Source organism: Mastomys coucha, unplaced genomic scaffold (assembly GCF_008632895.1).
Source record: "Mastomys coucha isolate ucsf_1 unplaced genomic scaffold, UCSF_Mcou_1 pScaffold22, whole genome shotgun sequence".
Lineage (NCBI taxonomy): Eukaryota > Metazoa > Chordata > Mammalia > Rodentia > Muridae > Mastomys > Mastomys coucha.
Window position 1 is genome coordinate 169,012,866 of NW_022196905.1, and position 16,853 is coordinate 169,029,718.

The window sequence follows — 16,853 nt, forward strand, 5'->3', positions numbered from 1 at the left end:
TGGAAGCTGAGAGGATCATGTCCCTGCTGCCCTGCGGCTCCCCTGGGAGTAGTGGGGCTTGTGGCTCCTGGCTGTGTGCTCTGGTCTCAGAAACTCACCCGAGAGAAAATCCCCTGTCATATCTTGAGCTGATCTGTCTCTGTTGTGAAAGTTAAATTAATTAAATTAATTCCTATGTTGGTGTCCAAGCATCTTGACATTTGTTGTAAATCTTCATCCCCTGACTCCTTCTCAGCCCTTCATTACCAGCTCTTGGCCATCTCTACCAACTTCTCACACACTGCTAATGAGGCAGTGATGTTTCCCTCAACCCTACCTCTATTTTCAGACCCACCTGCAGGCTGGAACTCCGTGATTCCCTCAGTATACCTCCCATGCCACTTTACCATCCTGGTCACTATATCCCTGAACCCACTCGTTAAGAGATGAATTAAACAATATTCAAGTAAAAGCCCTGCTGCAATATTTGTTTACCTCTTTGAATTCCAGAGCCAGAAACTAGCAAAATTAGATAAGCAATTACAAAGAAAATCAACTAAAATATTCCTTTTATAAAACATTTATAACAAGTTTTCTAGCCCAGAAATAAAATGCTTAGTCATGTGAGTAAACAATTAATACTTCAAAGGGGAACAAAATATTTGAAAGATTAATGAAGTGTTAAGGATGCCATGAGGAAAACAGCACATACTTATATAAGGAAAAGAAAGTAGAGTCAAGGGATATTTAACTTAGTATGCTGAGTCATAGGTCAGGAAAAACATGTCAAACTAGTAGACACAAGTCTTGCAGCAGAGGCCAGCAGAGCAAGAATATGCCTAGGTGATCTTTACTCTTAGCGAGTAAGGAAAAGTGAGCCCCGTATATGCAAGTTATACAATTCTGTTGTTGAAGATGTGCTCATTTCTGTTTATTAGACTACCAAGTGTGTGCATAGAGGTGAATATGGTGACTCCTACTATCTATATATAAAATATGTGAGGCTTTTGATAATGACATTTATTTTCTGAATCAGAAAACATCAGATTGAACATCAAGCTTAATTGAAGATTTTATTGCAGAATAAAATCTCAACATTTTATTATTCTCTTTTTGAAAAATATGTGTTTATAGTTCTGTAGGTGATATGTGTATTCCACTGCTCTCTTGGCTGACTTTGACTACACATATGTATTTGTCAGGACCCAAAACTGAACAACTGAGGACAGAGGAGGAGCATACAGGATGGCGTGGCGGTGACAAGAGGCAGAGGAAGGTATTCAGGAGTTTGCATTTCCAAACTGAGATTCTTCTCATTGGCGAAGGCAGGGGTTCTCTGACTTTGCATGGCCTTAAAGAGAAATGAGACCATCATCTAGTATTTAATTTAACATTACTCTTCCACTTTAGTTGTGCAGTTTATGCTGATTTAAGGATCTATGGTAACTAACTCCCTAAAGCTTATCCTTAGATTTCTTACAGTCTTTCATCACTGCTCAAATTCCAACTACTTCCAAAGTAAAAACATAAATCAATGAACTTTTCTGTTCAGTCATTGCATGAAGAAATAAAGATAGGATTTAGAAAGCATATGTAAGGATCCATCTCTATCTATCTATCATCTATCTATCTACCCATCCACCATCTATCTATCTATCTATCTATCTATCTATCTATCTATCTATCCATCCATCTAACATCTATATAATAATATACATGCTTGTTTTAAAGGGCATGCTTACTTTCTTTATATCTAGTTGCTTTAAGAAAGGAAATGGTGATGTTTTTCGAGAGTAGTTAGGAAATCTCTGAGTAACTCCTTACTAATCCTAATTTTATCAGGCTATATTTGAGAGACTTCAACTGAAACGGAATGCTCGAGTGTCAATAGATCCCCAAAAAAGTGAAAAAAATACAAGAGCTGCTGAAGACAGAGGTAAGAATTCTATTAGTGGTCAGCAAGGAATGCCTGTTAAAACAGAAAGATGGAGCTGTGATCTTAGACAAAGACAATTGCCCAGCTAATATTCATGAATTAAAACTAGTCTTAATTGACAGTAATCTGTGTGCCTTTTCAAGCCTCTAACAGAGGTTTACATCATTGAAAGTTTCCCTGAGAGAGTTGATGTGTGATTGGAAATATTGTCTTTATTCAATATGACAAATATTTGGAAATGGAAGAATGTATTTAAAAAAGGGAACAAAGACTAAAATAGACAAAGTCACAGGGATTAAATGAAAGGAGTCAGGCAGGTGTGTATAGCAGAGAGTATGCAAATACATTCTTTATCAAATAAAAGATAGCTGTATTAGAAATATAGGGAGAAATATTGTAGCATAATATAGGAGCACTAGACTGTTAGAGCCTAAAATTAGAAGTCATTATGCATCCTGTAAGCCTCAGTTCCAGAAGGACATTGGGGCTAAAGAACGGTCTTACAGGTTTAGGTGTTCTTCATAGTAGATAAACAGAAACAGCTGTGGCCAGTCAAACGTGTAAATAAGTTAAGGCCATGTGATTCTGCTCCTAAGTTCAAGCCATCTGTGCTCCACCCCCACATACACACTTGTGTGCTTTCTTCCTCTCTGTCTTCATAAACTGAACACTTATAAGTCACCTCAGGCAATACCTGTATTTGGACAACATTGTCTCATTTCTCTACATTCCCCAAATTCCAGAGCATAAGCCTAGTAAAATCTTAAGAAAGGATCACTGAGTAAAGTACAAAAGTACTTGTACAAATGATGATTGTCATGAGACCATGAGCAAAAGAGTCAAGTCTAAAGGAATAATCGACAACTCCAATGAAAATGAAAATATGAAAACTGGACAGATCTCTTAAGGTAGTTAAATGTATACATACTGACCTGGATGATGAGAACTATTATCCAGGAAGACAACAGGTAGTGTGCTGAGTTTTATTCAGAGGAAGAAGCTGGTCAAAAAGTAGAGCAAAAGTATTCCAGACAAGAAGAAGATAAGAAGTGTAAGAAGCTGTAATTTGATTAAGAAAATGCCTGGAAACAATGTGCAGTGTGGCTGCATGAGATTCTGTGTACTTACCAATTCTAGTCCCAGAGTTGTGTTAGTTTCTGTTTACTGGAACCACTTGTGCATGCATCTTTAGCACATGTGCTTAACTTCAACTTCGTACTTCTTCCTATGTGAGTACTTGGTGTACACCTCTCTAGATAATTGTATAAATTTCTCAAGACAGTAAATATCTAGCTGAATTTTAAGCTGAAATGAGCATCTAATTGTTTGATTAAAAATCCAATTCTTCATTACTTATTTTTTCAACATCTGCATCACCAGTTAAGTAGATGAATGGTAATGGTTACTTACTGTCCTCATGTCTGATTTTAATGACATATATGTATCTCTCAGGAGCCACGGCAGTCCAACTTAGGCCAGAGGAGGACCAGACAGGATGGCATGCCATTGACAAGAAGCAGCAAAAGGTACTCAGAAGTTTACATTTTCATATTAAGAGTCTTCTCAGTGATGAATATTTAACAAAGAGTGACTGAGATACAAGTCACATTGTGCTGGAGAATAAAGGGGTTATTATCTAATGGTTAAATTTAGAATCTTTTGTCAACTGTGCCATGCATAACATTTTCAGAATCTACAAGAACTAATCTTAGGGACTCCTCCTAAATCCTATCCTTGGATTTCTTTCAAAACCTTTTCTTACTGCTGGAGTTCCATCTTTATAATGTCTTACCTAGTACAGAGATCAAATTTGAACTGGTGACTAATGAGTTTAAAGTATGAAGAGTACAAGAAGTAACCCTTCTGAACCTGATTAATGTTTCAATGTTCATTTCCAATGACTGAAAATTCACCCAAGAACGACAATAGTAGAGCCAAGGGTAAAGTTTTATTTTTCTTTGGACTCTTGCTGCCTTCATGGTCTCAGGTGTCCATGAGAATACAGATGTACAGTGGACCCTACTCAAAATAAATAGAACGTTATCTTCTAGACGGGGCCCTCTGGTGTTATGTTCCATAGCAAGAACTTTTTTTTCATTGTTCATTCAGTAAGGGACATCAGCAAATGTAACAAAATATAACACACCGACTTTAATTGGTGTTAGAATAGATTGGATAGGCATTCAGCTCTAAGGCTGAAATTAGAAGGATGGATCCTGGAAAGGTCAGTGTACACCTATGACCTAGTCCTGGTGCTTAGGAAGCTGAAGGATCAGCTCAAAAAATTAAAATAAGAAGGCATGAAAGAATGGAGTTAGAGCTACAGCTGAGCCATCAAATACCTTCTGGTGCTTAGGAAAGCAACATTATACGTGTAGTCTATGCAGTAAAATATATAAAAGAAAGGGAAAGTAACCCCAACAAAGAGAAGCAAATGGGAGGCTGTCAGCAATGTCACCAATGATGGTGTGTGTGAGCATACGTAGATATGTTCAAATCAAGTGATTGTTTTTTATTATTGCAAACACTAGTTTGCACAGCAAAATAATGAGATTTGTATGTGTATGTATGTATATGCACGCCTACCAATATGCATGTAAATCTAGTGATTTTTTGTGATTATTGTAAACACTAATTAGGCATTTTGAAGTTAACTTCTTGTTTAAAGTTGCACAGTGCAGATTCTCAGTCTCTGATGATATCTCCTTTGGACTTCTGTGGTCAGTTACCATAGGAAGTGTATCAGTCAGGGTTTCTATTCCTGCACATACACCATGACCATGAAGCAAGTTGGGGAGGAAAGGGTTTATTTAGCTTACTTCCACATGGCTGTTAATCACCAGAGGAAGTCAGGACTGGAACTCAAGCAGGTCAGGAAGCAGGAGCTGATGCAGAGGCCATGGAGAGATGTTCTTTACTGGCTTGCTTCCCCTGGCTTGCTCAGCCTGCTCTTTTATAGAACCCAAGACTTCCAGCCCAGGGATGGCACCACCCAGAAGGGGCCCTACCCACTTGATCACTTATTGAGAAAATGCCTCAAAGCTGGATCTCATGGAAGCACTTCCCCAACTGAAGCTCCCTTCTCTGTGATAACTCCATCCTGTGTCAAGTTGACACAAAACCAGCCAATACAGGAAGGACAGTGCAGACGTTATGGAGAGAACATCAGTAAGGATCTGGTCATGCGCTATTCATTCATTCATTCATTCATTCATTCATACTTTCTATACATTCATCCTTTATTTATACTTAGTTGCTTTTTTTTGAAGTCTAGCTATGTCTTAGGAAAGTTGTTAGGAAACTTCTGCGCAGCTCCTTACAGATATTCATTTTTAACAGCCTGCCTTTGAGCAACTTCAATTGAGATCTGGTGCTCGAACGCACATGGATCCTGAAGAAAGTGGAGAAAATACAGAAGCCGCTCAAGAGAAAGGTGAGAAGGTTGTTCGTAAGACAATGTCCTTTGAAGGAGTTCCTCTTAATAGAGGAAGGTATGGGCACCTTTTACTCAGCATGTTCATTTTACTTAAAATAGTAAATGACATTAATCTTTATTTCTTCTTACGCTTCCATTGCGAGTGTTGGTAAGGGAGCTAAGGTAGGTCTAAAATCATCAGAGCTTTTGTCCAAAGTGAGAAATTTTAGGAAATGGAAGAGTATTTAGGAAGAGGGAATAAAGATTTAAATAGGAAGAATTAGAGGCAGTGGGAAATGAGGTCATTGTATACAGATGAGAGACTCTTTAGAAAATGGAAAGTTGTATTAGAAACATAGGAAAAGTAAGACAGAAAAATAAGAAAATCAAAGAATTTCTACTTTGAGAGACTAAGTACTTGGAACTAAAAGTGTTCTTACTCAGAACCACCAAAGGACACCCGTCTCTGCAGAAGTGGAGAGTGTGCATACGTGGTGCAGGCTCCTTGGCGTTTTGCAGGGCAAAAAAGGGTTGGATCCTGTCCATTCTCACACACTCTCGAAGTGTTAGGCAACAGTAGAGGCTGGGGTGCTGATCTGATTAGAAAATTCATAACATCTTAAAAATCCTGTTAGGATATTATCAGGCAAGTCCATATACCTTTCTGAGTTTCTCAGCCCACCTGAGGCTTTTTGGTCCTTAAATCCTGAGCCAGGCTGTGTGGGGCGGGGCGGGGCAGGGGGCGTTATTTGGGAAGAATAGACAGGAAGAACAGCAGGGAATTAGAGATTTGATGGACGTGTGTGCAGAAGTTCTAGTCAGGGGAGGAGAACTAGAGGAATACATAAGACGGAGGCTAAAACAACGGTAAGGGAGTCTGAAAAAACAAGCATGAGGAATCATACTGGTGGCTATCAGCTTGTAAAGAAAAATATGTACGTCTGTGAACAAACAAATATACAAATATACAAATATACAAATATATGTAGATGTATATTATGTATCTGTAAATTCATTTCACACAATCTACTTGAAGAGAAAAACATGTAAGTCTGTGTAAATATATATTGCATATAAACACATTTCATAAAAATAGACATATTTTTCATCTGGGCCAACAATGCTATCTGCAAGAGCCAAAAATCTGCTGACAAACCCATCAAAACCAGGCCTGAGAAATCCTCTGTTGCGTTGTTGGTCAAGTTTGTCCAAGAGATTCCCCAAACATAGAGAAGCTCCCGGGCCCTGAGAAGCTTGGTGCTTTTAGAAACGGGTATTTACCTTCCATCTCTAGAGGACAACCAAGGGCAAAGGTAACAGTCTGTAAGCTCCTGTGGTTACACGTACTTATACGTTTTGTTTCTTAAGATGCATTCGTTTCCTTCACTGGAGCCCCTTGTGCATGCCTAGCTTCAACATTGTGCCTCCTCCAGTGTCTCTATTTTGTACGTGAATCTCAGAATAACTGCGCACATTTCCCAAGCTAGTTGAAAAGTAAGCTGAAATGAATGTTGAATTGCTGAATAAAAAAATCCAAGTCAGGTGCTGGTAATGCATGCCTGTAATTCCAGCATTCGAGTCAGGGGCATATGGATTTCTGTGAGTTCAAGGCTAATTTGCTGTACATGACATGCCAGGGATATACCAAGGAACCCTATCTTGAAAAACCCAAACAAAACAAAACAAAACAAAACAAATCAACCAACTAATCCAACAACCAACCAAACAAACAAAAAACCAAAACAAAAATCTCAAACCAAATAAAACAAAAAAACCAAACCAACCCCCCCCCTAATTCTTTATTATCACTTTCAAAATCTGTATCACCAGTTAAGTCATGGTTATTTCCATGTTCTCATGTCTGATTTTAACTACACATATGTATCTCTCAGGAGACACAACAGTCCAACTAAGGCCAGAGGAGGACCAGACAGGATGGTATGCCATTGACAAGAAGCAGCAAAAGGTACTCAGAACCTTACATTTTCATATTAAGAGTCTTCTCAGTGATGACTATCTACCACAGGGTGAGTGCGATACAAGTTTCTTTTAAGTGACCTCCTATTACACACTGGCAAAAGCGGAGTGGGTTCTGTGTCGGGCGAGCAGCCCAAGGAGAAACCTGAGAATCCTTACAGCTTCTGTTAGCATCCGTTTCCACTCTGGGACCTTTGAGGAAGGCTGTATTTGGGGCAGCAGTGGGAGTAAGGTAGAGCTTGCTCTCTGTACAAGTCCATCCTTCTTGTGGTGTTTATGCTTCCCTGTGAAAGAGAAGTAAGAGACCTTGGGAGATTCTAGAGAGAGGTGTGAACATCGAAATCACTAGAAAGCAACCCCTACAACTCACATGTATTCTTTTCTCATGGGAACAGAATCATGCCAGTCAATGCCTGCCATATTTCAGAAACTTAACTTTAAAGTTCTCTTGTGCCATTACTTATGAATATCCTTGTACTTTTAAAAAGTCTCTCTGAATCTGGAAAACTTTCGTGGGATGTCTTATATTTTCATTTAGCTGTGAGGTAAGAAAGGTGTCTCCACATGGCCCATGTAGCCAACTCCTTGTAAAAATGTTAGCCTATATTTAATCCCAAGAGGACCAACTAAAACAGTACACAGTTTATCCTCAGCTTACATTGTAAAGTTTATATTACACATAGCTTTTATTGTTAATTATAATTTTAATACCTATTACTATTTACATTACATACAAAGCTTACATTATAAAGGCTCGTTTCCTTTGAGATTTCTTCCTTCGACACAAAATGTTTCTGTTCATGGAGGTCTCATTCATGTCCCATCCTTTCAAAGCAACAGAAGAAGATTTGCTTAAAAACTGGGTGTCTATGTGGTGATTATACATACTAGTCAGGTGTTCTGAAGTTTAAACTTCTTGTTTAAAGATGCACATTGCAGACTCTTTTGTCCATGATGATGTCTCCTCTAGACTTCTGCAGTCAGTTACCCTATGAAGAAAAATGTAGATGTGATATAGAGAGCACAAATAAAGGTCTTGAGTTTTGTTTTCCTGTACATGCATCTTCTGTTCATATCTCGTTGCTTTTGATAAGGAAGTCTAGCTGTCTCTTGGTAAGATTTTAGGAAATCTCTGTGCAGCTCCTCACCAATGTTCATTTTGTCAGCAAATCGCTGAGCGATTTCAACCAAAGTGGAATGCTCAAGTGTCTTTGAATCCTGAAGAAAGTGGAGAAAACACGGGAGTCCCTGAAAAGAAGGGTGAGAACTCTGTTAATAAAATGTTATTGTAAGAATGCTTCTTAAATCAGGAAGACAGGGCATTCTCTTCACCAAAGAGAATTTCCCCCCAAAATTTAGGAGTAAAACCAAACACTGAATGTCACTTATCATCTTATCAATTTTACATTATTGAGACATTACAAGGATACCTCATGAAAACGTATATGACCCAATATGACATAATCATAAAACAGACCACTTGGGGAGAGAATGTAGACTCCCTTGATGAACAGTCATCGTTCAACCTAATTCCAAGGCTTCTAACATGTTGACACTGTTTCTTTGTATGATCACAGCTCCAGTGTTAGTTTGCTGCCCATTAGTTGTCATCTCCATACACCATCACCACGATTCATGAAGGCATCGAAGCACTGTGTGGCTTGGACATGTCTGCCACCAATTTACTTGAGTGATAGCTTTGTCTTAGTTAGGGTTTCTATTGCTGTGAAGAGAGGCCATGGCCAAGGCAATTCCTAAAAGGGACAACTTTTAATTTGGGGCTGGCTTACAGTTTCAGAGGTTCAGTCCATTATCATCAAGGTGGGAACATAACAGCATACAGGTAGACACAGTGCTGGGGAAGGAGCCAAGAGTTTTACATCCTGATCCAAAGGCAGCCAGGACGACTTTCCATTACACTCCACTCTGGGAACATAGTACCTCGAGGCCCACCCCCACAGTGAGACACTTCCTCCAACAAAGACACCTCCTAAGAGTGTCACTTCCTGTGCAGCAAGCATTCAAACACAGGCGACTGTGAGGGCTTAGTCTATTCAAATAACCACAGCTTCTTGTTTATAAATTTACTCAGCACACGAGGGTATGTCTTACTTATAGCAGCTCCTCAGTGGACTTGGCACAGCTTAGAAGCCACATTTCTAAAAATCTTGTTATTAATTTCTTGAGAACCCCACCAAATGTGTTTTGATCCCATTCTCCCATTTCTAACATAAAAACCCAGAATATACAAAACAGTCCTCATCAATAATAACTCTGCTAAAGGTATCACTACTTCTGACTTCAAGTCATACTCTAAAATTAAAGAAATACAATGTTTACATCATGGTCCCGGTGTAAAGTGGATAACTGAACAATGGAAGTAAGTTCTTTATAAATGTAGGAAGAGAGTACCAAAGAGTCTCAGAGACTGAGAAGAACCAAAGCACCAACTTGAATCCATCATCATCCCTGGGAAGACACTGGGTTGAAGTAGCAGGCCTTACAGAACTAGGTTCTCTTCCCAGTAGGGAGACATACAATTGTGCTAGTCATACATATTGGCTCTTTCCATTCACTGCTTCTCTACTTCTCTTGTCTTGCATTCCAATTATTTTGCTTTCCTGATGGTTATCTTTCTAAATTCACTCTTTAGGAGACACCTCAGATTATACCATGTATGACCATCACTGACATGTTTGTTTAAATCAAGCACATTGTAGGCATAAACCTTCGCTCTCGCTCTCTCTCAGTCAGCAGTCGATAATTGCCTGTAGCTCTTCATCTGGGGGTGGAGAAGTTGAAATTCCCCCATACACTTTGTCATATCAAATGCTTTGGTCATTGTTCAGGTGTTAATTTGACAACCATATTGTTTAGGTTTTATGCTTGTAGCTTCCTTGTCATATACACAATCCCACACTAGACATCCTGCCTCTGGCTCTTATGATTTTTCCAGGCCCCTTATCTTCCAGATTCTCTAAGTTGTAGGTGTATGGGTTTTGCTGTCACTGAATCAATGGGGCAAGGGCTTCCCAAAAATCAGTTGTGGCCTTCTGTAATGGTCTTTGTTTATTGTTTCAAGAAACTCTTGGATGAGGGAAGAGAGCTACACTAATCCGTGGGTGTAGAATGAAGTTAAGAGATTATACTGGCTCAGGAAAGTGACAGCAGTAGGTAGTCCTCCAGGTTTCATGGCCTCACTAGCCTCCAGTCGTTCACTAAATTTGAAGTACTGGGGATGATTTCTCTCCTGGGAAGAGTCTAATTAGACAATTGTTGTTTACAGCCAAGGTATTAGTTTTGTAGCTAATTTGTTTCCAACACCAAGTGGTCAGTCCAAATAACAAATATATTCAAATAGCACAGAGCAGAGTCAGTAGGATATAGTTGTAAATTTACACACACACACACACACACACACACACACACACACATACACACACACACATACACACACAGAATTTGTAACAATAATAATTAAAGAAAAAAACTGGGGGCATGGGAGGGGTTAGAGAGAGGGTACAGAAGAGGGGATGATGTAAATACAATAAATGTATACCTAATAATAAACAATAATTTAATAAAAAAGAAAAGAGTTAGATATCTGAAGAATTAATTAACACCTCTAAGAGAAAGTAAATTTTTGGAAAAAAGTAAGCCCTCTTAGGTAGCTAAGGGAAAAACCACACATGTAAAATTAAAGATTGCAGATAGAATCAAGGAAGATGGCCTAATTTATGCCAAGTCTTCTAAGAAGGGAGCCATTTGTTAGAATCCTATAGAAAGGCATTTCAGATATAAGGAAGATAATATAATGAAATGTAACAAGTTGTAATCACATAATGAGATGTAAGAAGTTGTAATTAAGAAAATACCTAATAGATTTTTAAAGTGTAGAAGGGTGTGCAGAGTGGCTGTATGTGATTTTGTGTACCTGCCAATTCTGTTTGCAGAGTTGTGCTGTTTTCTGTTGCCTGGAAACACTTGTACATGGGCCTTTGTCCTTAATGCCAACATTGTGTCTTCTCCTGTGTGTCTGCTTGGTGTGTGAATCTCTAGGTAATAACATTTCCCAGTTAACATCTAGTTGATTTTTAAGCTGAAATGAGCATTTAATTGTTAAAAATCCAATTCTTCATGACTTTATTTTTCAACATCTGTACCATCAGTTAAGTACATGGTCATGCTTATTTCCCTGTCCTCATGTCTGATTTTAATTACACATATGTCTCTCTCAGGAGCTGCAGCAGTACAACTAAGGCCAGAGGAGAACCAGATGGGATGGGGTGGCAGTCACAAGATGCAATGGAAGGTATTCAGGACTTTACATATTTTTAACAATTGTTTTTACTAGTGAATTTTACAACAGGCTGAGGCACTTATAAGTTATACCATCTTAGTGAGACATCGTGCCTCACTATATCATAATAAGATCATGTCTGGTATATGATATCTATACTATCATATATCATATTGATAGTATATGTTGTCTGTTGTGCCATACATAATGTTTTCAGGATCTTCAGTAACTAACTGACTCTCAGCTTTCTCCTGGGATTCCTTTCATCACAACCTTTTCTAGTCACTGGAGTTCCATTTCTAAAATGTCCCAGTACAGAGATAGGCCAGATTTGAACTGAAGACTCAGCAGTTTCAAGTATGAACAGTAGAAGAGGGATCCTCCTGAGCATGATTAAGGCTACGAGGATCATCCCCAGTAGCTGAACATTCTAACAAGACAATATGCAAATATAGACCTCTATTGTGACACCACTAAAGCATCTCATGGCACCAAGGAGGCTGGAATTTTGCTGGACCTTGCCACCAAGTTAATAAAAATACCTTAGAATCATTTATGACTATGTACTTAGCCTGGCATCCTACTATGTACTCAACCCTCTTAAGCTTAGTCAGCCTATAAGAGACAATTTAAACAACTGTATTTTGCCTTGTTTATGAAATCAGCTTTGAAACCTGAGCTAAGTGTGTAGCATTAATCTCAAGCTATGTACTATATTCCATTCCCCTGGACAGAATAATGAATGTGCATGTGTATGTGTTGTGGTAATCATTTGCTGAGAGTTCCCAACATGTTGACAGCAACCTTAAACAATTTAGATCTCATAAATATTGGAAGCAATGTGTGGATGTAGTTGATAACAGATGTTTGCCATTTTGAGTGGTATCCAGGGTCAGATGGCGATTCCTTCCCTTTAAAGCTCCATTAAATATTTCTGTAAAAAATGTCCTTGTTCCTTTTCTCACATTTTCTGTCCTGTTATACAAATACTGAGCAAAGCCCTTTGTTAGGGATAGAAACCAATACAGACACATATAGGCACAGATGCATGCAAGCACAGGTATAGAACAAAAAGATCACATGCACACACACACACACATGCACACACACACACACAGAGACATGCACACAGACATAGACACACAGATATAGACATACAGACACACATACACACTCGCAGACACACATACACACACAGACACACACACAGACATATACACACACACACAGACACACACACACCAGAGAGACAACAGACAGAATAGTAAATGAACTACAGACAGACAGGAGACATAGGCAATGAAGTGGAGAATTTGAGTTTGGGCTCTCAATTGGTCAAATGAACTGGAGAGGAAATTGCTGCATTTTTATTCATTAGTGCACCATTATCACAGAGATAACTAAAACACTTCTCATCCACAGTGTCTTTATACTTTTCATTGTCTTGGTAGCAGATAAGAAAATAACCACCGGTCACTTGTATCCCCATGGCATGTGGACATGGATGTGACCTTCAGTACCAGGCACATTTTAGGAGCCTAGTTTTTATGTTCTACTACTTACGAATGCTTCATGTAGTTTTATTATTCTTTCTTAATTTTAAAAACTTGCATGGGATATGTAATTTTCTGGTGCTTTTAATGAACTGGTAACTTAAGAAAGTTTTCCATGTGACATGGACTCTATGTAATCATCTCTTTTCTTTCTAAAAGCATTGACTTTTAATATATTTATAATGTTAATCTTATAACAGTGATCAGAGAAATTCCAAGAGGACATGGTAGAAAGGCTCTTTTCTTGTCTAATTTTTTTATTTTGCAACAAAAAGCACTTCTGCCTGTGAAAAGCATCTCAGTATCTAATTCTACAACAATGAGAGGAGAATGACATTTGTTTTCATATACATTTTAACAACTCTGGTGGTTTGTGATTATTGCAAATAACCTAGGGAAGCTAACTTCTTGTTCAGAGATGCACTGTATAGACTCTCACATAATTACATCTCTTCTAGACTTCTATGGTCAATTACCAAATGAGAGAAAATACAGATGTATTTAGAGAGCACATGTAAGGATCTATACTCAAAGTATGTTTTTGGTTTTCTACACATGTGATTTTAACTTATATGTAGTTGATTTTGAGAAAAGAAAAGGTGATGCTAGGAAATATTGGCAGCTCCTTACTGATGCTCATTTTATCAGCCCATCCTTGAGCGGCTTCAACTGAAGCGGAGTGCCCGAGTGTCTGTGGGTCCTGAAAAAAGTAGAAGACACAGAGGAGCTGATAAAGGCAAAGGTGAGAACTCTGTGAATAGAGAGTCATTGTTGAGCTTCAGAGATAGCTCAACCATTAAAGGCAAGGCTCACAACCAAAATAAAAAGTCTGCAGGGAGTGCCCACTGATAAAAGAAGACAGAGAACACTGTCTTTACCAAAGAAAGCTGCCCAGTAAATATTTATGAACTAGAAAGTCCTAAGTGACGGTAGGTGTGGGTATGTTCCTAAGCTTCTGAAAGAATTCATATTCAGGTGTTAGTGGAGAAACTGCAGCAGGATAAAGAGCTTCAGCCTTCTTTTTAAAATAAGAATTTTAGGAAACAGAGGAATGCTTAGAAAGAGGGAGCAAAGTTTAAGTGGGCATATTTACAAAGAGAAAATATGTGGAAATCATGCCATGGTTTTAGAGGAGATTCTGGAAATAAATCCTTTACAAAATGAAGGACAGTTGTGCTATAAATGTAGGAAACTAAATAAGATAGAAGCAATGAAAGATCTCAGAGATGAACAGTAGGACCTAAGCCAGTAAATAAATATTCATTAATTTAAATGTTTAATTGTTAAATTAATGTCCAAGGTTGTTTTTGTTTTTGTTGTTGTTTTGTTGTTGTTGCTGTTGTTCTCTCCCGCTCCTCCTCCTTCTCCTCCTCCTCCTCCTTCTCCTCCTCCTCCTCCTTCTCCTCCTCCTCCTCGTCCTTCCTTAGCTAAAGATTTCAAATGACTAGTTATATAGACAATCATTTTCTGAATGTTCAAATTGTTAATTTTAACCACTTGTATGAAATTTTTAGTAGGGCCCACTATAAGAGTTTCATCGGAAGAATATTCAAGATGTCATGGCAATATAAAGAAGCCACCACGGTTGGTATGTGAATATATATTGTTTTTCTTTTATTGGTAAAAAATGGTCACAATCTAGGTCCAGTTGCTTTGTGGACTAGTGTAGAGTATCACTAGGTGATAAATTAATATATAATTTAACACCTTGCAAGCTATTTCCCAGTAAGGCATCTTTTAACCATCTGTAGTGACTAATGCCTAACCTTCATTGTTGGTAGCTTTCCACAGTATTTCATTTTATATTTACAAAGCAGATTAAACTTGATTTATCACTAAAATGTTTAAGTTATGTGTATTTATCACCCCCAGACATGATTAATGTGAAGTCACTGTCATTTCCATTCAGTCATTTCTTTCTTTCTCTCTTTCTTTCTCTCTTTCTTTCTCTCTTTCTTTCTTTCTTTCTTTCTTTCTTTCTTTCTTTCTTTCTTTCTTTCTTCCTTTCTTTCTTTCTTTCTTCCTTTTTTTGATTTTCCATTGCCAGTTATTGTTGCCTGCAAATAAACATTTACTTCATTCTTTCAGTGCAGTTGTCTTCAATAGACCCAGTGTGTGAAACAATAGAGTTGTGCATGGGTCTCCAGGATGCTCAGGATTTGAATAACAGTACCCTGGGTCTAGTCTTTGTCACCTTTTCCAATTAATAATGTGCTATTGGACATCAGCTACTGCTCGATTCCTTCATGTAGAAGCTGTGCTTCCTATGCCCTTTGGTTGCTATGATCTTGATAAGTTTCCAGTTACTGAACAGAAGCTATATCATTCAAGGGCAACAAAAGAAGTGTCAAACACTGTGACTGCTTCATGTAAAACTCAGAGATGACATCATCATCATAGGAAAGATGCTCAGGTTTCTCTAACATGGGGCTGAGAGACATGAAATCTAAATTCAGTGAAGGCCATTTGTAGGTGTATCTCTTGTGTGCCTGAATATTTCATGTATATATATGAGTGTGCAGTATGTTTATATGTGCATTCGTGCACATGGATGTGGGTGCACACACCCTGCAATTACAGGATATCCTGCTCTACAGTTTCTGAGAATTCTCCTTTCTTAGTCTCCCATGTCCTTGCAGAAGTGCTAGGACTATATACAGTACTACTGTGCATCAGGATTTTAAGTGGGTTCTTGGGATTGGAACTGTGCTCCTCATGCTTTTATGGCATGTTCTTTTGCCCACTTAGCCACCTTTATTGTTTGAGGGATTTCTGAACATGACTGTTTTACTACCAAATAAAGAAGAAGGAAGAGTTCATGGGGAAGGACATGTGGACAAAGAGAATTCCGGATAATATCTGTTCACTTCTGTACTAGCATCTTGTTTATTTCTGGAGGCAAGAAGCGACATATCCATCATGTTTATTTTTACAAAATATGAACAACAAAATGTAGCCACCAGTGACTGTCATGGTTCAGTGATTTAACAAAATTTCAGATAAATCCTTTTATTTTAATTAAAAATGTGTTATTACTGTGTTTGTGAACATGATGTGTGTTGGCATATGTTGGGAGGTTATAAGACAACCATGTGAAATTCATTCTTTCCTTCTACTTTTGAGCTTCAGAGATTGACTTCAGATCACTAGATTTGTATGACATGCATCTTTACTCAAGTGGAGCTTCATATTTTCTATTTATTTGTTTTTATTTTTTTAAATTAAACTATAACAACATTTCCACATTCACTTTACTCTCTTTAAGCCCTCACATGCCCCTACCCCTGCCTCTTTCAAATCCATGGCTTCTTTTTCTGTGTTACTGACACACACACACACACACACACACACACACACACACACACACACACACGTTTGCTACCAAGTAAACAAGAAGTAAGCATACAAGAAAGTAACCACTAATCCTATCTAGCCATGATTCCTATGATCCACAGCAATGAGCAGTATAGTGAGATTTCTGAAAGGGTATAATAGTGACACTCATATCTTGATGGCAACCAGCAGCTGTCTAATTGGATTTAATGCCCAGTCAACAGGAGGCAGATGATGCCTGGTACTGGAAATCTAGCTGACTTCCCAGGACTAGAGAGACTGTGACCTCAGAGGGGACTGTCTGTAACCACTTTTTAGCCCAGCATAATTCCTAAGTTTAGTTTGTATTTTTGTCCTTCT

At 38.3% G+C, this 16,853-nt stretch overlaps 1 protein-coding gene across 2 annotated transcripts in view; it reads left to right on the forward strand.

Moving 5' to 3' along the window:
* The window catches only part of LOC116069094 (POTE ankyrin domain family member A-like), a 106,826-nt gene extending 90,199 nt beyond the window's left edge, over nucleotides 1-16,627 (forward strand). Inside the window, exons 31-40 of one of the 2 annotated variants that reach the window (XM_031339449.1) lie at nucleotides 1,182-1,255; nucleotides 1,822-1,915; nucleotides 3,368-3,441; nucleotides 5,255-5,348; nucleotides 7,223-7,296; nucleotides 8,474-8,567; nucleotides 11,546-11,619; nucleotides 13,809-13,902; nucleotides 14,678-14,748; nucleotides 15,909-16,627. In XM_031339449.1, the coding sequence (XP_031195309.1) occupies nucleotides 1,182-1,255; nucleotides 1,822-1,915; nucleotides 3,368-3,441; nucleotides 5,255-5,348; nucleotides 7,223-7,296; nucleotides 8,474-8,567; nucleotides 11,546-11,619; nucleotides 13,809-13,902; nucleotides 14,678-14,748; nucleotides 15,909-16,016 (851 nt within the window). In that variant the 3' untranslated portion in view covers nucleotides 16,017-16,627. Of the gene's footprint in view, nucleotides 1-1,181; nucleotides 1,256-1,821; nucleotides 1,916-3,367; nucleotides 3,442-5,254; nucleotides 5,349-7,222; nucleotides 7,297-8,473; nucleotides 8,568-11,545; nucleotides 11,620-13,808; nucleotides 13,903-14,674; nucleotides 14,749-15,908 lie in introns of both variants that reach the window. The other variant, XM_031339448.1, reaches the window with a different exon arrangement.
* Nucleotides 16,628-16,853: the final 226 nt, after the last annotated feature.